The following is a 20,693-nucleotide window of genomic DNA, read 5'->3' as shown; positions in this document are numbered from 1 at the left end:
CCACCAAACACAGGGGTGGGCAGGGACCCCCGGGGAGCCCCCAGCCGTCCTCCCACTCAGCAACGCTTCTCACCCACCTGTATCTGTGGATGAGTGCATTGAACATCTTCCCATCGCTCCAACACGAAGAGAAGTTGGTGCACTTCACCCCAATGTAACCTGCTGTCACTTTCTGCGTCCACAGCAGCAGCTTCTCCTTGGCTGACATGTCCCCTGACTCCCCGCTGATGTAGATGTCAGAGATCTGCAAGCAGGAGCACACCAGGGGGTGATGCAGGGAAGGCTCCACCAGGACGCCCAGTTCCTGCAGCAGGGCTGGCAGCCCCCAGCAGAGCAGGAGTCCATGTTGGCCCATGGCACCACAGCAGCTCGGAGCAGGGCAGAGGGCAGGGTAGGAATGCCACATCCCAGCTCCCCCTCACCATGCCCAGTGCAGGTGGCAGTGCCACCATGGCACTGCAGCATGGACTGAGCACCATCAGTGCCTCTCCATAAGAGCACAGCACCGGCTGTGGATCCCAGCTTTGCACGTGACAGCTCGCACGTGTCTCCATGCCAGACTATTTCTGATTGACACTGCTTGCTCTCCTCCCATCCTCCCAGCTCCCCAATTAGCACAATTACCTCGCTTTAATTAAGGGGCAGACAAAGGGAAGGGTGTGAACTGTGCATACTTTCTGTGTGCTGGCAGAACACAACCCAGCTGCACGCTGTGCGTTCCTCCTCCCAGCAATGCCGGGAGCATCAGCACCAACCCCTCCTGCTGCCCCTCCGAGCCCAATTCGCCCCCAGTGTGCTCCATCGCTGCATCCCCCAAACCCTGGGCAGGAGGAATGGCAGGGCTCCCCCCCACGCCGTGCCATTGGTATGCTGCAGCTCACCTCCCTCCAGCCTGATCCGCTGTCACGCACAGAACCGCTCTTTGTCAGCGCGGCCACAGCCAGCGCCGCCGTTAACTCTTCCAGACCCAATGGCCGTGGCTGTGGGCTGGGGATGGGTGATGCACTGTGTGGCTGCACAGCTCCCAGCATGGAAGGAACCCTCAGCAAACCCATGGAACCCCCGTGCAGGGGGCTGACCTGCCTCAATGCCCGGCACGGACACTCCATGCTGCAACCAGCCCCAGTAGTGCCTTCCTTTCCACCATTCCCAGCAGGGTTATCACCTGCCAGGTCTCCCCATGAGCACATCCATGCAGGAGACCCTCCTGGAGGTGTCTGGAGATGCACAGGGTGCAGCACCAGCTCCACCCTCCTTTCTTCCTACATTGGTGTCAGGACTGAGATTTAGGGAGGCAATATGCAGACAGTAACATCAGGCAGCTCCTCCCAGGCCTTTCCAGCATCCACAAAGCAACTGGTGGCCGTAGCAGTGGCACCAGCCCCAACACAGCACAGGCACAGGGTGTGCAGCCCAGCCTTCCCAGCGCTGCTCATCCCATGGCTGTGAGCAGCTCATTCAAACCGGAGCATGCTTTCACTCTATGAGCCACCTGCAACAGCAACAGCTCCAAAGCCAAGCACAGCATCCACCTCCTCCTCCTGGAGACCTTTCTCAGAACAGGCAAACAGCCCATGCTCTCTCCCAGAGATGCTCTGCCATCTGCTACCTCTGCCTCCAGCCCCTTGGAGCAGCCTCAAACCCTGCACTGACTTTCAGGGCTGTCCCAGCACCCCATCCCTGAGCAGAGGGTTGGCCCCAGGTGGGTGCGATGCCCGCAGAGCTCACCCTGCCCTCAGCCCCACACTGGGCTGCTGCTTCCCTCCATCAGAGCACAGCACAAGGACAAACCCAGGGGACACATTTTGAGCCCCCAGACCACCATGCTCACCCTCTGGCACCCATCATCATGGCAAATGCAATCACATCGAGAGCCCAAGCACTCGTGGTCCTAAACCCACCAACCTCACTGAGAGCCACTCCACACCATGATGGGGTGGTCCCCACGTGCACCCACTCCATGTGAACGAGACGCAGCATAGATGCTTGAGGGGAAGAGGCTCCACACCTGCTACATCCTCAGCATCACCCACAGGATCACTGGGGGTCTGCTGGACCAGGTCCCCCCACCCCGCTCCAAACAAGGGACGATGGCACACACAGACACTGACCGTTCCTCTGTCCGGCCTCGAGCTGCCCAGCAGAGCCCGGCGCTGTGCGCTGCGTGCACCTTCAGCAGGAGAAGCTGCAGTCCCAGCAGCTCCGGTGCTCCCGGCCCACTCACTGCTGTACCCCGAGGAGCAGCAGGCGGTGCCACCCGAGGACCCGCTGTGGGACATGGGCAGCCCATGTGCATGGCCCTGCCCGGCACCAGGTGACGGCAGCACCAGGGACTTCCCGGCACCAGGATTTTCCATCTGCTCCACCATGGGGGACGGTGTAGACAGTTCTGAAACGGTGCCCGGCTCCGCAGTGGAGGTCCATGCAGCACTGGAGCTGGGCTCCCCGCTGCCCCCTCTCCCCCACATCCCCATCGTGCTGCTGTCCGCCGGCTCCCAGCTCCGCACCGGCTGTTCTCCGCACACAGGGCTGGCTGGGGACCCCTCGCTTTGGTGCTTCCAGAGCCCATCGTGGCTTTGTGGCAGTGGCAGCAGTACAGCCCTGGTGCTGCCCGTACCGCTGCGCTGCAGCCGGACCAGGCAGCTCACGGCCCGCTCACAGCCCTGCTCGGCTGGGTTGTCCATCAGGCGGGCGATGACAGTGGTGCCCTCCTCAGGGGAATCCCCCGCTGTCTGTGCCCCCCTCGGCTCCGGCACCAGCTGTGCTTTCTGCAGCTCCCCCTGGAACCTCTCCTTCACCTGCACAATGCGCCCAGGGTCGGGGTCCCCCCCTGTCCGGCTCCCGTCAGGCTCCTCGTGTTGCGGTGCCGCCTCCAACTTTGGATCCTCATCCACCCTGGGCACTGCCGCAGCCGGCAGCTCCTCCTGCGGGGCCACTGCTGGCACCGCTCTCTTCTTCCCCCTCCTCCTCCGTTTGAAGCGAGCCCTTTTTTTGGGGGGCAGCGGAGCCATCCCGGCAGCTTTTTCTTTCGGCTCTTTAATGCAGCCCAGAGAATTCCCCATCTCCTCGGCACCGACAGCACCGGGGACGCCGCCACCGCTACCACCGCTACGCTGCTCGCCGGCTCCCAAATGAATCCCAGTGTCAGCTTCATGGGCTCAGCGCACGTTTCGCACCACGCAGCGCTGCAGGCAGCCCCCGGCATCCCCGCACACCCGCCTGCTGCCGCCAGCCATCTTACAGCCCGAGCTGCAGCGAGACACATTCAAAGCATCTCACTGCAGTTCAGAAATCACTTGACCTAAAAGCAGACGGAGAGCGGATTGGCTGCGGCTTCCTCTCTCCAAATATGAGGTAATTGGAGCACTGCCCTCAGCCAACACAAACAGAGAGCAGGAACCAGACGGAAAGCAGGGAAAGGGGAGGGGATGCTGGGAGGGGTGGGGAGGGAAAGAAAAGGCACAAGAAAATGGGAAGGTTGGGAAAGGTACATAAAGGAAGGGGTGGGAAAGAGATGGGAGAAAAAGCAGGGAGGAGTCAGAGCTGTGCCACACGCACAGGGATGGGGATGGGGATGAGGATTGGGATGGGGATGGGGATGCAGAACGCTGCCAGCTCCCATGGGGCACACCAGGAGGGCTGCTCTCACCGCGACCCCCAGCACCGCAATCCCCCCAGCCCCAACAACCCACATCACGTGCCCACCCCCTGCCCAGAGGGACAGCGCTGGGGCAGCCCCATGGACACAGCAAGAAACGACCGCAGCCCCCACCACGAACAGCGCTGCAGCCCCCGCTGGGCTCAGCCCCACGTCCTGCATTGGGCACGGCTCCGCTGCAAGGAGCACACGGCACCCACAGCACAGGGGACCACGTGCCAACAGCAGCGATGAGACAGCAAATAAGCGGAAGATAAAGATGGAGGGACAAAGCCCAACCACAGCCACCTCCTGGGTCAACCCCCTGTGAGAAGGGACCCATGGACATCACCAGCCCCACAACATGGGGCAGCACCGACCCAGACTGCAGAGCTCAGCACTGCCACCATCCCACCCCACACTGCTCTGCTCCCCGTTGGGGCCGCCGGCTGCAGCACCAGGATACGGGAGATTAAGAGACTCACAATGGAGCTACAGCCCAGAGAAAATCCCACTGGCGCAGGGGGGACGTGCGCAGGCTCAGGGCTGTTTGCCTGCAGGGGGGCAAGGGGAGCACGGGCAGCTGCCGGCGCAACCAGCAGATGGGACCGGGTCCCATCTTGTGCCATGGCCCCGCTCGACCCCAGGGTCACATAGCACAGCACCCCATTGGGGGCTCACACCCTATTTGCCCCCACTGCAGAAAGACCCTCCCCAGTCACACAGGGCACCATCATGGCCACGCAGCCACTCCAGCACAGGGCATGCTCCAGACAAGCAGGAGCACCCAGGGACATCCTTGCATTGTCTCCATTCCTCCCCATCAGCAGGGATGCTGTCATCCCCTAGAAATGCCATTGGAAAGGGCACTGGGCAGCAGCCGCGTCCTGGGAACGCGGCAGCCCTGGCTCCTGTCCACAGCCAGAAATGTCCTCACCCCAAAAGCTTTCGGAAGGAACCAACAGTCCCACAGTGCAGCCAAGGCAGCAGCTCCCTGGGGGCTGCAGCTCAGCCTCTGGAAATGAAAAGCTTCCTTAAGAGGCCTCGAACCAGCACTCATCACGCCTGGCAGATGCCACTGGGGACACGTCAGGGAACCAGGGATGGTCTTTGGGCGGCAGCCACCAGCTCACAGCTGCCACCACCTCCAGCCCCAGCCCTGCTCCTCGGGCACCGCACACACAGCGGGACCCCAAGGTCAGTGCCCACCCCTGAGCACCCAGATTGACCCTTCCCAGCTGAGCACTGTCCTCCCCAGCCTGGCACATCAATGGGGCCACACGTCACCTCCCCGGGGGTACCAAAGCTATCTCTGCATAACCTGAGGTGACCAAAGACTCAAGAGTCTGTTTTGCATCCACAGCACCCAGCTGCTGGAGATGACTGTAATTGCACCCTGCCTGTGTCAGACAGCATCCACCCCACCCCAACCCACTGCCACACAGCCGACATGTGCCATCCTAATGAGCCCACACTGACAGCCGTGCACCCACCCCATCCCCACCACCCACCCCACGCCTGCTCTCCTCCATAGGATTCATCTGAGCAAACAGCCACTGCCAACCACCGTGGTGTTAAGCCAAGGCCACAGCACACAGCCCATCTTCAACAATTTAATTATGGAAATGATGAGACAAGGGAGTAGTTATTCTCCAGCACCAGTCTCCATGGCACTGCCATGCACGTGAACCCCCCGCCCGCTCAGTGCACCAGCATGGACCGACACCAGAGTGCTGGGAGCAGCCCCACACCCTGCAGGGAAAGAAGGGTTTGCTGCCTACCTGGAAGTGGAGGATGATGGTCCATATGAGCCCCAGGGTGAGCTTGGGATTGCCATCTGTAATGTCATCATTGCGAATGTTCACCAGTTTCACCTGATAGAGAAGCAAACAGTCAGAACTCCCCACCATGGGGCCCAAACCCCGGCACAGTGCACCCGAATGGTCAGCCCTGTACCCCAGGTGTTGGGGCTGCGGCTCCAGCGCTTCCCCAGCACTTAACTGCTCCATTTCAGTTGGCAGGGAGAAGTGCCCCATCCCCAAAGCCCCGAGAGCTGATGCATAATTTAATAGCTACAGACCACAGAGCATAGTTAAAAGAGGATGGCCGAGCTTTATTAACTCCCCGGTGGGTTCAGAACCAAGCTGTGCTCATCTGTCCTCCCTAACAAAGGCAGATAACCAGCACCCACCAGGTCTGTGTCCTGGCAGACGCAGCCCAGAGCTGCTCCCTCATGACTGCTTTGCTCTCAGAAGAGCACTGAGCACCAGGCATGCAATGAGCCAGATCCACAGGGGTGTGATGCCCCAGCAAATCCGAGGACCAGGCCAGCAGCAAGGAGGTAAAAGCTGCTCTGTCTGGGGGGAGAAACTGCCTGCAGCCACCGGCAAAATGAGGGGCTGGGGGAGGAAGGGGGGCTGCTCCCTGGGGCAGGGCATGCGTGCAGATTTATTCCGTGCCCTCAGGCAGCAGAGAAAAACCTCTGCTCCAAAATGGAACCCACCCCCCGTGCAGCCTCACCTGCCGCTGCTTCAGGAAATCCAGCGCGATCTGCACGTTCTGCAGTCGGTGGAATCGCATCCGGCCTTTCTCACGGGGCTGCAAAAAAAGGTGGGGGCTGCAGAGCTGCCTGGTGGGATGCGCTGCCTGCACTGCACACACTGCACTGTGCTGCACACCCCGCATGCTGCCTGCAACCCGCCGTGCCCCGTGCACACAACGCGCTCTGCACTCTGTACTTGTTCTGGAGCTGAATAAAGTCGTGGCCAGGTGGAATCCCATTGAAAGGGAAAAGCCCCCACGGCTCCTAGAGATGCTCTGCTGGGATGAGCTCCGGGCCACTCCACACCCCAGAACGTCCCTGCAATGGGGCTCCGTGCTGCTCCCAGCACTGGGCACAACCAGCTCAGCCCCAGGGGTTTCATGGCAGGGATCAGCTGCTGGTCCCCAGTGACAGCCCGAGGAGCAGCGTGGGCCCAGCTCCTCCCATGCAGGAGCCACAGCGCTGTGTTTGAGCCCCTGGGAGAGGTGAGGTGCCCCAGCAGAGCAGTGCTGGCCAAGGATGGAGCTGCAGGGGCAGAGCCACCACTGCAGGAGGAGCAGCTTGAGGGGGGCTGCACCCACAGCTCCCACAGTCACTGCACAAGTAGCACAGGGCTGGGAAATCCATTTTCTTAGCCAAGGGTGAGGGACTCTATTTGTATACAACAGGCATGGCTGGGCCCTGTTAGGTTTCACTCTCATTTCATTTGCATGCATGGGGCCATTCGGCCCCACTGCTGCCCAGTGACCGTGCCGGCGTGTGCCATGCAGTGGGGTTAGCAGACAGCACTCCAGGCTCAGCAGGGACCCAGGTGGGGTCCGTGGGAGCATGCAGACCCCATTCCAGCCCTGTGTGCATGCAGACAGCCCAGCCAGAACTCCGCTCCTCCGCTGCCAGCACCAGGGATGTACAGAACACCCCAGTGGTGCCCCATGGAGGGGAAGGTCAGCGCCTGGCGGCATCGTGCTGGGCTGTCTGCTGCTCTGGGCCGACCCGACCTACTTCTTCATCATCATCTTCCTCCTCCTCCCGCTCCTCGCTGCTGGCACGGCACCAGGCCGGCGCTTTCACCAGGCGGAGGCTCCTCTGAGCTGGCGGCTCTATTTGCTAACGGGCATCGATGGAGGGGGACACACACACAGGGAGACAGAATGGAAACCAAAATGCAACACCCAGCGAAAGGAAAACCCAACAGAAAGGTGCACCCTGCAGGGTCCTCACTGCTTCTCCTGGACACCGCCGGCCCCGGGGCTCAAGGAGGGTGTAAGGGATGGGACACAGGGCAACCTCCCTCCAGCTGTGAAGTCAAAAGGAAGAGGAAGCCTGTCTGGGTTCATTTGGCTCTGAAGCCCCAGAGCAGCTCATGGGCACCTCAGGAGGGTGATGGAGCGAGTTAAAGAACTGCTGTGCTACGCTGCTGCACCACTACATCTCAGTAGTGTGGCAGTCTGCAAAGGAGGAGGACAGAGGGGGTTCTGTGATGCTGAGATGTGAGAATAGAGCCCTGCACGCCAGCTCCGGGGCACAGATCCGCTGTGGGGCTGGGCTGAACTGAACACACTTCACAGGAACAGCTCTGGTCAAAGCCATCAGCATCCAGCGGCTTCAATACAAAGCAGGATCTGGAGAAAAAGGGCAGAACTCCCCCATTTGGGGAGGGCTCTGAGCGGGGCACCCCAAACTGACGGCTTTGGCGGCATCCGGGAAAGCAGGAGGAGAAGAGAGGGGTTGAGAGAAAAAAAATCAACAAAATGGCAACCAAAGAAACTGATGCACCTTTGGAGACAAGACTTATGGTATAAGGGATGGCTGTGAAGGCAATGGAGGACAGGGAGGGGGGGGTACAGCACTGCACTCACCAGCTTCACACCCGACAGCACCTCCAGCAGCGAGACGAGGTTGTGGCCATCCCGCAGGTCCTCATAGAGGTCATTGATGTGCTTCCGCACCTGGAGGGGAAGGAAGGGGACACTCGGGGTGTTTGCAAGCAGACCAGGCCCCAATGTCTGCATTTAAAATGGTTATTCCAGTTTAAAAATTACTTGGCAGTTACATGAGAAAAGCGCCTCGTGGTGCAACGTTCATCACAGCCACAGCCACCAGGGGAAGGTTCAGATGACACAAAACACAACCAAGAGCTGTGGGCTGGCAGCACTGCGCTGTGCAGGGGGGTGCTGCATATTGGGGTGCTCCATGCTGCCCACACCCCATGGGCTCCAGCAAGACCCCGTGACACAGGAGGTAAAAGTTACCAGCAGGGCTGCGCTGCGATGTCACAGTGCCCTCCAAAGGCACCGACACGACTCCAGCACAACCATCTCTGCTCAGAGTATGAACACATTTTAAACCTCAACACCAATGTAAAACTTCCCAGATTGTAAAGCAGGCATTTATCTCCCTGCCCTGAGCCGGAATGGACAGACAGACAGACACTTAACCTGCATAGAACATGCAGCTCTTACCTTCATCAAGTGTTTATTGACCCATTTAGTGAAGGTTTTCTTTTGGACTCTGTCCCGTTCATCTGTGAAAAGAACACAAAGGCAGCTCTGGGTCAGTGTTTTTCATGCACAGACTCAAATGATGGGAAGAGACAGAGCAGTCACCGTCAGTGCCAGAGCTGCTGTTCCCACTGCTATATGGGAACAAGGGCTGCTTACCCACTGTCTGTGGGATGGGGCTGTGCTGGGAGCCAGAGCCTGCCCTGGTGCAGGCACAGCGCAGGGCAGGGGCAGCTTATTGGCAGCTTATTCCTCCATGTATTTTTGGTTCATTGGATTGCTGGGACTTAGGGCTTATTTCCATCTCACAGCTCAGCCCCAGCGGGACAGGGGACACACAGTGCTGTCCCCAGGGTCCCACACCGGGTGGGCTGTGGTGCCCCAAGCCCTACACACCCAGGCAGCAGGGCTTCTCCTGGGGGGGATGGGATGGGAGCAGTGTGCCAGCGCTGCACAGCACCAGGGAGATTTGTGCTGTTGTGCTGGGTGACAAAACAACACGAGAAACAAAGCAAAGGGGGAAAAAGGGCTCAGAATGGCGCCGTGCTGCCCAAGGGGCCACCTGGCAGCCCCCCCTCCCTGGGGTGCTCAGCGTAATCTCACAGCCAGCCCCGACCAAAGGGGATTGCCCAGTTTAACAGCATAATCTCAGAAGAGAGACAGCGCCTGGTGTGGTGTGGAGACGGCGGTGGGACGCTGCCACCGGCTGAGCCAGCGAGGGCAGCCCCACGCGGAGGCACAGAGCTCCCACGGGCAGCGTGGTTCCCCCACCCAACGGCGTGCATGGAACACGTGGCACATCGCAAGCACAGCCCTCCACGCCTCACCCTGCACCCCAAGCACGGCCCTGGGTGCCCCAAACCGCGCCACACACCAGCTCTGCCTGGGCACCATGTCCTACATCACACAGCTGAGACTGTGCCACCACCTGAACGGAACCACAGCATAAGGGATGCCACACGCAGAGGGACCCCTCCTCTGCCCACCCCACAGCCCCGCTGCCGCACCTCCCTGACCCCTGCGTTCATTTAACGAGGGCTGGGTGATGTTTGACCCCGCTGCCAGCGCGACGCAGAGCCCACAGTGTTGTGCCATGGGGCTGGGAGAGGCACTAACCCATGCAGCACATCCGGCACAGCACGCGCGCGCTCAGCCACCTCTCCTCCATGCACAGATGCTGCGCGTCCATCGCGCTGGGTCCCGTGGGGCGGCCGCTCCGTCTGCTGCAGGGTCAGGTGGGGAAGGGGCTCCGGGCGGCACCTCCAGCCCCAGCGGGTGACGGCTGGGCCGCAGCTCCTCCTTCCGCAGCACTTCCTACACCCACTGCCCCCAGCTCGGGGCCCAGCAGTTCCTCCTTTGGGACATGGCCCAGCACCCCACACACACCATTGCTGCCCGCGCTTCCTGCAGTGCTGCAGCCCGCAGGGGATGGGCGCTCCTCCCAGAACCACAGCGCGGCACCTCCGACGTCCCCAGGTCCCGCAGTCCCAGCAGAGACCTGTGCAGACTTCAGCTCACGAGGCAGCAGGGCAGGACGGGCAGAAGTGGCCGCAGAGCCCGGTGGCACCGCAGAGCCCTGGAGCTGGGCACAGCCCGGCAGGCACCGCGCTTGTTTCTCCCCCTCTTGTTTTCCAGTTAATTGCACGGTGCAGACGGGGCCAGGACGGACAATGCTGGGCTTCTTTCCCCACTCGCGCCTCCCCGCCAGCGCTCTCCTCACCAGCGACGTCCCAGGTCTGCAGCGCTGGTCCTGGATTCCGGCTGTGGGCTGCCGTCCTGCCTGGCACACCAAGAGATAACGGGGGCCTCCTTTATCGCCTCCTCTCTTCCTTTTCTTCTAAATATAATCCCGCTGCAGACCTGCAGGTCCCAGCCCCGGGGAAGGGCAGCGGTGTCCCCGCGCATGGCAGGGGCGCGTGGGGAAGGGCCGCGTCACCGAGTGCTGCGCAGTGATGTCAGGGTGGGCCGGGGGCTCCCAGTCGCTCTCCCCGTCCCCATCTCACACAGAAGCGGCGTTTTGCCCTTTTCGGCCCTATTTCACCACCCTGAGGGTTGTGGTTCTAACTGGGCTGCACACACCCCACCATCCCAGCTAATTATAATGCCCGGCTGCTGCTGCCTAACGATATTAAGGCCTCGCAAGCTTATCCCCACTGGATAATCTTTCCCAGACTCACCCCCATGCAACCTGTCGCAGCCCCCCCGCGCTACCCCCTGTCTGTCCCTGCCCACCGCACACCCCCAGCCCCATGGCTGCCAATGGCCGTGGCACAGCAGTGACAGCGGGGCTGTGGGCAGCAATCAGTGACCTGGGACCATTATTCCCTGCACAGCGAGCAGCGTCGGCTCCCAGCAGAGATCCTGCTGCCATCAGGCACCCCACATCCTTCATCACGCGCCTGTGCCAACACCGGGTGGTGCTTTTCAGCCCACTGGATGCCTTCACACCGGGTGGTGCTTTTCAGCCTTTGGAGCTGCACAGACGTGCCGCGCTTCCGTGCTGCTGCGTTCCCAAAGCAGGTGAGGCTGCGAGGAGACCCAAACCCGGCGAGTCTGGGCACAGCCACAGCACCACCGTAGAGCTGCACAGCGGGAATGGGAGAACCGCCCTGCCCCACATCTGCCCTACATCTGCCCCACATCAGCTCTCTGGTGCCCGGAAACCAGAGGCATCAGATGTACTGGGGTGAAAAGCGTGTTCAGCAGCACCTCTGTCCTGTGGTGCAACCAGTCCCAGCACAGACACAGGTGAGGGGCAGTGGGGGTCCCACGTTGTCTCCCCACACCTCTGCTCCAGCAGCAGCTCAGCCCCTGTGGCACAGAGCACAGCTCACAGGGGACGTCTCTGAGCTGTGCACACCATGAAAGCCGCTCTGTGCAGCGCAGCACCCGGCTGGGCACCGAGTGAAGGAGGGTTTTGTTCACAGACACGTTGGGAAACAAACTTGAAATTCTGAAGCAAATCGCTTTCACTTCAACGCCTTCAAAACATGGCAATAAAGGGGACGTGCTCTTCTAAACGTGGTGCTTCCAAGATGGGGAACAGGCAGCAAACTGCCCGGAATGCAACGGATCCAAAACGCGCTGGCAGCCAATGTGAGCACTGACACAATCCATCACAACAGCCCAGTTAATCGCTCAGCATTACGGAGCATTGCGAAACGGGGAGAGGAGACGGCCGTGACTCAGCCCGGGAGGAAACAGCACAGAGACCCGCAATGGGGAACCGTCCCACACGTGGAATGGGGGGATAGAGCCGGGTCGGGCACAAAGCGGGTGCAGGACGAGCTCCGTGCTCTGGATGCTGGGGTGGGAGGGAGCTCAAAGCCCACCCGGTGCGGAGCAGCAGGAACCAGGAGGCGGCCGGGCCATGGAGGGCAGCGCTGAGCCCCGTGAGCCCGGCAGGAGCAGAACCTAATTTGGGAAACTGAGGCCGGAGCAGCGGAGCCGCCGCGGCACCGAGCGGCGCCCTGACGTCAGCGGGACGAAACCACGTGCGGGGATCGCACCGGCACAAAAAGCGGCGCCGGACCCCCCCGCCCCGACACCCCCCGGGAGCGACGAGCGGAGACACCGCGTTCCCACCGCTCCGCCCGGCGCCGCCCCTACCTGCCCCGCTGCGGCTCCGCCAGTACAACGCGCCGGCGATGCCCAGGACGTGGCTCAGCACGAAGGCGGCGGGCGGCAGATACGAGCCGTCCGGCAGCGGCATCGCGCTCTACCGCCCGCCCGGCGCTGCCCGCGCGGCTCTCGCCTTCCTTCCGCCCCGACACGAGCCCGGCATGGCCGGCACCGCGGGCAGAGCGTCCTCCTGAGACCGGTAACGGAGCTCAGAACGGGGGCAGAGTTGAAGCGGAGCTCCGGGCCGACGCCAACATCTTCCCCGCGCGGTCAAACTTTGGCCCCCCCTCCTCCTTCCATGGGAGAAACGTCATCTCCCGGATTTCCATTCCCGGCCCCGCTGGACGGCAGCGGCCTGAGAGCAGCGGCTGGGAGCGGGGGGGCCGTGCGGGGCTGTGCGGGGCTGTGCGTGGAGCTGGGGGCAGCGGCAGCTCGGGACCCGGCGGCAGGAAATCCCCCAGCGGAGGGGACAGAGCCGGGTTGAGGCCTCGTTCATTCCTCCTCCGCTTTACTGGAAGAGCAACAAAAGCTGCCTGGCATCTCCCTGCGCTCCCGGAGCCGCTGCTGGATGCGGACGTAGCAGGGCAACAGGCGTGGAGGTGTACACACAGCACGGCACAGCTCGCTCTTTCTTGCAGCCCACAGGCTGGAGGAAGGCAGGGCTCGAAGGAAAGCAGCACTCATAGATGATACCCTACGAGATAATGGTTTCCCATGCACCTCCTCACGCTGCAGCCCAGCCCAGGCAGGTGATGCTCTGTTATCCTCACAGCTGCCGCTGGGGCGCCGGGTGGGCGATGCTCGGCAGTGCCCATGAGCGGCCCCACCCCGCACATCTCGGCCCCACAGCGCACACACGTTGAGCTGCGGTTTCGCTTCTCACTGGGGCTGCACAGCCCCAAACCCTGCGGTGAGTCAGAGCCGTCAGCCCAGCCCCGCTGGGGCCGCACACGGGCTGTGCCCCAACGCCCCACAGCCCCCACCAACCACCCCCACCCCAGCGCTCTGCTCAGCTCTCAGGGCACACAGGAAGTGATTCTGAACTAGAAACGGGGTTTGCCCTCAAAGCAGCTTCCAAGAAGTGCTGAGATGAGTGCGGAAAGCTGCAAAACAGCAACCCAGCAGCTGCCAGCCTGGAGGGCACCACCAGCAAACGGGATGGACCCAAAAACACGATGAGGTTTTGCAAAAGCAAGCACAGCGCAGCTCTCCAAGGCCACAGAGCAACCTCAGCCACAGCCAGACCGCACTGAGTGCTGTGACAATCAATGGGTTTGGTGGAGCTGTGGCCCAGCCCAACTTAAAAATATGCCACACAGCTCCATCTGCAGCGATCTGCTTTCTGTTAAGGCAGGGGAAGCACAGCAGGAGTAACCACTGCCTGACAGCACTCGCCCAGCCACCATAAATAGCAAAGGGGCACTGCACCCCACCGCAGGAGCTGCAGCAGCTCTCCCCTTCCTGCTCGCCCTGTCCCATGCCCCAGCAAAAGGCACCGAGCACTTCCAGCTGCTCTGTCCCCCCACGGAGGGGATGCTGTGCAGCTGGACGAGCCCTTTTAATTAGGAAAACGGAGGTCTGGGGGTGACAGCATCACACCTATGGCAAAAACATCCCCCACTAAGGGCCTGCAGGAGCACGTTGTGCCAGCAGCCACCTCTGCTCTCCCAGCAGAGGACACAGAGCAGCCAACACAGCGGCTCAGTGCTGCCCAGCAGCTCAGGGTGGGCATCACTGCAGGGCCGACACACCAGGGTCACCGCAGCCCCACAGTTCAGCGCTGTGTGCTTCTTTCCACTCAATTTAACATCATTTCCCCCTTTGCTTTTAATGCTCCTTTTAATGGCACAAGCTGTTCCTCGAAGCTATTCCTTGCTGTCACTCACTGGGTCACAGGAGCTGATGGCTGCTGTGAGCTTTGGGGCGCTCCCGTGATGCTTTGGGGACCAAGGACCCCCCCAGGCTCAGCCCCACACGGTTGGGGCCGCGGCACAAGGCCACCCCCAGCCATGGAAACCGCCCCACACACAAACAGCAGCAGCTAATTTTAGTTCCTTGCAAGGCGGCTTCTGCAGTTCTGACTGTCGCCTCAACCCGAAAAGGAAACGGGTTGGGGGGGGGGAGCATCTCCCGGCTCACCAGGAATCCAGGGCGGGGGGCTTGGCCCCGCTCCATGCCAGTGCCCCCACGCTTTGGGTGCCCCGTGCGGCAGCTCACAGCCCCATGGAATGGCCGGAGTGCCGGCACGCCGCATCCCATGGCTTCTGGCTGCTGTCCCACGCTCCCATCCCAGACATCTGCAAAGCATCGCCAGAAGGCTGGAAATAAGGCGACTTCCCCACAACCCACCCCACTCCAGGAGAAAAACGTCTTCCAGAGGGTCCCCTTGTAGGGATGGACCCAATGCTGATCTGAGGGCACAAAGCCACGGCCCGGTCCCCGCAGCCAGAGCTGAGTCACAGCTGGTGGGGGCTGTGTATGCTCAGGGCTGAGCCCCCCCCCGTGCTGTGCGCCTTCCCGGTGAGTAATGCTGCACAGCATGCAGCACTGCCGGCATCTCCTTATATGACTGAAGACGCTGCTGGCACAGCACCTCTGCATCCCGCAGCTCTCAGCACCGCCCAGGGCCGCACCCCCAGCGCTGAGCGATGCCGCGGGATGTTCCTCCAGCCCGGGGGCTGCGGACCCCCGAGAGGCACCCGGGGCTGCGCTGCCTCCAGCCGGGCTCCCATCCTGCAGCACAGGCAGGCGGAGGTGGCAGCCAGGTGGCACTGTGCAAACACTGAAGCGCTCAGACCCGGCGCTGTCGGGGTGGCAATGGGAGCAGAGAGGGTGCAAAAACTGCGGGCACCCGGGCAGCATCCCTGGGGGGGAGGGTCCCAATGAGCCCCTCCTGCAGCCCCAGGGGTTTCTGCACCCCAGGCAGCCCATAGACATGTCCTCCATCTCTTGCAGCAGGTTGCGCTGCATGGGACAGCGGCTATGAGGAGCTCAGGGCACAGACTGTGACTGTGGTCCACGCGCAGGGTTTCCAGCTGTGCTCACTTTTCCCTTTCTGATGTTTTTTTACCACCTTTCTGGGAGTTCTGAGGGCAAATCTCGGGCGTTTATGGCAGCGGCTCCGAACTGCCGGAGTGAAAGCGTTTTGGATGGGGGACGGGTCCTGCTCAGTGCAGCAATGAGGAGCGAGTGGTGGCAGCTCCAAAGGGGTGAATGGAAGGAAGGAGGAGCCGCCGTGCCCGCGCTGTGACCCACAGCCCCACATCACATCTCTGCGTGCACACCAGGCGCTCCTGAACATAATCTGCTCAGCTCCGCATGACTGCACCCCTCCACCCCGGGCAGCACCGCGCGGCTCCGGAGCAGCTCAGCCGGGTTCTGCGGCTCCTCCAGGAGCTCGGAGCACCCACAGCACCCACAGCACGCGGTCAGAGCAGCCCTGCTGGGGCACGGCACTGAACACGGCCGCAGACAGACGCCGGCCCGGCTGCAAGCACGGGCACAGCCCGGCGGGCGCAGGGCTCGCTCCACCCTGCCCTCGGCGCCGGAGCCATGGGAGAGGGAAGCGAGAACAAAGATGACGTTTCTTCTGATCTGAGCTGCTCAAAACAAGGTGGGACGGGGCGGGATGCGGCTCCCGGCTCCTCCCGGCGCTGCCTCCGCTTTGAACGTCGCACCGCTACAGGTGAATCAGCGGCTGCTGCCTGTGCGGGCACAGCCCGTGAGCTCCAAACGTGAGCGATCCACGCGTGGAGCGTTTCCTTCTCACCTCCATCAGCCCCCGCGTGGCCCCGCTGTGCCAAAGGACGGGGCGGAGCAGTGACGAGGGGATGGGGCTGAGAAACGTCTCGGAGGGTGAGAGGGAATCCCCCCCGGAGCTGCCTGGAGCTGGGCTGCCCCTCCCTGCAGGTGCCCATGGCTGTGGATGGGCCCTGGGCAACCCGTGCTGTAGCGGCAGCTCATGGGTCAGAACCAGCTGGTCTTTAAGGTCCCTTCCAACCAACCACGCTGTGACTGCACAAGTCAGGCATGCAGCTAACAGAAGGCTTTCCTCAGCCCAGGCCATGACCATGTCCTGCAACCCACAGCCACACGGACGGAGCACCACGAGTCAATGTTTAACCACAGCACAGGGCCTCATTCCACCAGAGGCTGTCGGGACGCAGCAAGGCAGCAGCAGAGATAAGGGGGAAGCCTCCAGCCCCACCATCAGCAGCAAAATCTGAGCTCCAAGGAACTCGGAAAAGGAAGTGTTGACGATAAGAGCAGAGATGTTCCCCTTTCCAGCAGACGTCTGGGCACCAAAATCATAATCACAGCTTAAAAAAAGACTTCCCTTCCCAACATGGGCTGACAGCGCAGGGAGCCGGGCTGGGAGCACACGGGGAACAGCCACGGCACCGCAGGGCAGCGATGGAGGGATGGCTGAAGACACGTCGTTCCTGCTGGCATTCACTCTGCAAAGCAAACAGCAGAGCTGGGCTGCCACCTGCTCACGGCTTAATCATTCCCCAGGAGCAAGGCTCGCCATTAACCCTTGGGTTGGGGCCTCACAGAGCTGAAATCACTCAGGAGTGGAACATTTTCCTCTGCATCTATGGTGAGCTGCGCCCAGCATCCCACAGCCCCTGAACCAGAGCAGGAGCAGCCAGCACCTGAGTGTGCCCCATCCCAGAGGTGTGTTTGGTGCAGGGTGAGGTGTGAGGGGTGCGGAGCAGCACAGCCGGCCCGGCCGCACGCCCACAGCACGCAGGCGTCTGCCCGCCTTCCTGAGCCTGTGCTGACATGGCGAGGTGGCAGCGCTCCCAGCATGGGGGAGGATGAGGAAGCCGATGCCATCGCCGGGTGCCTCCCTTACCCTGCAGCCACAGGGACAGCACACCTCTGAACTGCAGCAGGTAAACAGCAGCTCCTTCATTCCCAGCACGCCCCGCTGTCACCTTGGTGGGGAGTGACATGAAAACAGCCCCAGTGCAGCTCCGGACCGGACCGGCACCATGCGGCATCCTGCAGGGCTGGGCACAACACGGCAGGGCTGGAGCCGTGCTCAGGATGGACAGACACACAAACACGACGCAGACAGCCCAGCACAGCTCGGGGCCGCTCAAGGCCAAGCTCTGCACTTCCCACAGCAGCTTAGGAAGCAGGAAAGCCGGCGGGGGGAGAGGCTGCCTGAATCAAAACCCTTTTTCTGCTGGCTAACAAAAGGCCTGGTGTCTCCGCAAACAGCCTTGTTATTCTAACTTGAGCCGAAGGCCTCTTGGCAGCACGGGAAAGAGGAAAACGTTGGGCGAGCAGATCTATCCACGCTTTGTCCTGGGCACGCAGGCCAGCTGTGTGTTTGCACAGGGCACGGCCCACGCACGGCCCCTCCAGCCTCACATCCCTCCCACTGACAGCCCCACGTCACAGCACAGAGAAGTGGGGACCTGCAGGCAGGAGGGCTGGGACACCACGTCACCCCCAGGCACACACTGAGTATGGGATGTGCGGAGTTCCATCTGAAAATTGAGGTCAATGAGAGCCCAGCAATGGATTCTCTCGCTTTCCCCTATAAATAGAGGGCAGGCAGGCAACCTCCAGCCCTGATCTCATTAGATCTCCAAACTAAGCAGCATGAAACCTGATTAGCACCGAGGGGGTGGGTGGGCACACGGCGATGGCAGCACCCAGCACAGCGCGGTGGGGCAGCAGGACAGACAGAGCTCCTGACCCACTGCAGGACGCCCCATAGCAGAGCTCTGCTGTCCCGTGGATGCTGCAGGATGTTGCTGGAGCTGCTTCCCAGAGGAAGGCAAACAACCCGCAGTGCACACAGGCAGGATGGGGACGTGCTGGGGGCACATCCGCTCCGTGCAGTGCAGGACACCCGGCTGGGGCTGCACACAGAAACGGCCCCACTGCGGCCACTGTGCCAGAACCAGAATGGAATTTGGGATTAGAGGAACAGGGCAGGCGGGGTCTGACACCTCTGCTCCCTGCAGACCTGCTCTCCCACGGAGAAATTTAATCCCTGTTTAAAAACACATGAAATAATGCAGTTGCTGACGCTTCTCAGGCAGCTCAGCTGAAGCACCAGCACAGCACCACACACAGCTGCCAGGTCCCACCAGCCCAGCACAGCTCCAGCCCCATTGATGCAGGTAACAGGGCCCAGAGGGACCATCTGCAGCACAGCCACCTGCGGCGCATCGAGGTGCTGCTGGGGCTGCTTGGGAAGCAGTTTGTTCCCTCAGCACCACGGAGCAGCCCCAGGCTGCCCGGCCCCCACCCCGAGCGCAGATGGCGGCTGGGATCCCTTATCACTGCCAGCCACCTTGAGCCCGGGGAAGCCACCACACAACGGGACGAAAGCAAACGGTGACGGGGGGACAAGCTGCAGGCGGGGCTCACTCCATTCCCCACGGCTCCTCTGGGCTGCCACGTTGTGCCCAAGAAAACACTCCTCTGCCATGGCAGAAACCCATGGGGTCGGCCTCCCAGGACAGCAGCACTGCCTGGTATTGACACACACAGGGATGGATGGATGGATGGATGGATGGATGGATGGATGGATGGATGGATGGATGGATGGTTGGATACAACCCTTCCAGCTGCTGCTGGAGGCTCCATTCCACACCCCAGTGCCCACCCACCCTTCAACTTCAGGGTGTGAGCACAGCTGGAATGCATGGAGTGTATCAGAACTGGTGCGCAGCCATAGCAGCAGCTGACGTTACACACCTCAGGACATCACCTGTGCAAGGGCAGCCAGCAATAAGCTCTGGGAGTTCAGCTCAGCTGCAGCACTGCTATGCTGTGGGACTGCACAGCCCCTGCTCCCAGTGTGCTGTGAGTGTGGGGTCAGGCACCAGCAGGAGCTCCAGCAGCAGAGACTGAAGGATGCAGGAGCACTTCTGCTCCCTTGCAGACAGCTGAGAGCACAGAGAGCAGCTCTGGCAGCGGCAGCCCTGCAGACAGAGCCCATGCACACGCCCGGGAGGCTGCAGGACAAGCAGAGGTCCACGCGAGGATGCTTTGCCACAGGGAAAATCTGAGCCCGGCTCCCTCGGGTAAAGCACGTGGCAATGACAAGGTCAGATGCAGCGGGGAGATTAGCCTGAGCGCACAGAGAGGGCCAGAAAGATGCTGGATTTTATCTGGCTTCCAAGTAAACAACAAACTTCTGAGAAAGCGAAACCGGCCGCCGTCACATCACCAGGGATAAAATTAACCCAGCAATAAATTTGTAATCAAATGGGCTTCCTGAGCCGGGCACAGGGCTCTCATCACCTTGGGGCCGTGACAGTCTGCTGCCCCGGGAAACTCGAGACAGGAAGCTTCCAAGGAGGGCTGGGCGACCTACATTATCTCCTCTGCTCCCAAAACGACCTACAGCCCCACAGCAGCTGGGGTGAACCCCACTGCCCTCCCAGCCAGCACCCCAAAGCCGGGGGAAGCAGAGCTGGGGGCAGCACCCCAAGGGCTGGGGGGGAGGGGTCAGGTCCCCAGCACTGTGCAGCCCAGCATCCTTTGTCCCCAGTGCAGGGCTGGGAGCTGGCAGCACCACGCATGAGGCCACAGGGGATGGATGGGGGGGGTGGGAGCCCGCTGGGACTTGGCACCGCTGCTGGCACCGCGCCGGGGGTCAGGGGACTGTACTCGCACACACCATTTACATATGAAACGGCCCCAGCTCCAATATCCGCCGCTGCCTCCACCTCCCCGGGGAGATGAATAGAGATGAGGGGAGATGGGAAAAGAAACCAAGCTGGCAATAAACCCTCGTTTCCCAGCAGCTTTGTGCAGCCCCGCTGCTCTGCTCAAGGGGAGCCTGGCCGGGGCTGGGAGAGCACAGCGAGCTCTGGCAAACACCAAAGCATCACCACGCCGGGCACAACGCGGCATCTCCCAGCAGCAAACAAAGGCAGCACCACTGCCATGCTCAGATGGCGCAGAGCAGCCCAGAGGACACCGGCAGCTCCCCATCCCCGCACACAAAGGGGTCCCTCCCCATTCCCGGCCTCTCCCAGCACAGAGGCACCTCCCGGCACACACAGCCGTGTCACACTCCTTGCACACTGATCCGCGGTGCCAGCTGCAGCGGCACAGGAACCGTTAATGACAGACACCGCAGCAGCATCAGAAAGTGAATTCTATTACCCCCGGCCACGATAACTCAGGGCAGCTGTCAGGCACCGCGCAGGGCCGGGATTAACCCCTTGCAGCAGCCCTGCAGGGCGGGGAGACGGGCAGCCGGCCGGGGGACAACTCCCTTTGGCTCCCTGCTAAATTAAACACGGGATTGATTCACCTCCGCGTGCAGCAGGATCAGCTGGTGCGGCCCAGCTGGACCCGGGGAGGGCTGCAAAGGGGCCAGTCGATGCGGGGCCGTTCGATGACAGGTGACGGC

General features: G+C 61.7%; 1 protein-coding gene across 28 annotated transcripts in view; it reads right to left on the bottom strand.

The window, feature by feature from the left end:
- The window catches only part of MACF1 (microtubule actin crosslinking factor 1), a 108,849-nt gene that overhangs the window by 76,528 nt on the left and 11,628 nt on the right, over nt 1-20,693 (bottom strand). For 11 of the 28 annotated variants that reach the window (XM_032448981.1, XM_032448987.1, XM_032448985.1 and 8 more), the window contains exons 1-2: nt 2,112-3,268; nt 78-244 (exon numbers count right to left, since the gene is read on the bottom strand). In XM_032448981.1, the coding sequence (XP_032304872.1) occupies nt 78-244; nt 2,112-3,062 (1,118 nt within the window). In that variant the 5' untranslated portion in view covers nt 3,063-3,268. Of the gene's footprint in view, nt 1-77; nt 245-2,111; nt 3,269-5,418; nt 5,512-6,157; nt 6,236-7,181; nt 7,287-8,038; nt 8,129-8,641; nt 8,704-12,289; nt 12,560-20,693 lie in introns of those variants that run through there. The other 17 variants (XM_032448991.1, XM_032448992.1, XM_015883405.2 and 14 more) reach the window with 5 other exon arrangements.

The sequence above is a fragment of the Coturnix japonica genome, chromosome 23, assembly GCF_001577835.2.
Source record: "Coturnix japonica isolate 7356 chromosome 23, Coturnix japonica 2.1, whole genome shotgun sequence".
Lineage (NCBI taxonomy): Eukaryota > Metazoa > Chordata > Aves > Galliformes > Phasianidae > Coturnix > Coturnix japonica.
This window is presented reverse-complemented; position numbering and strand designations above follow the sequence as displayed.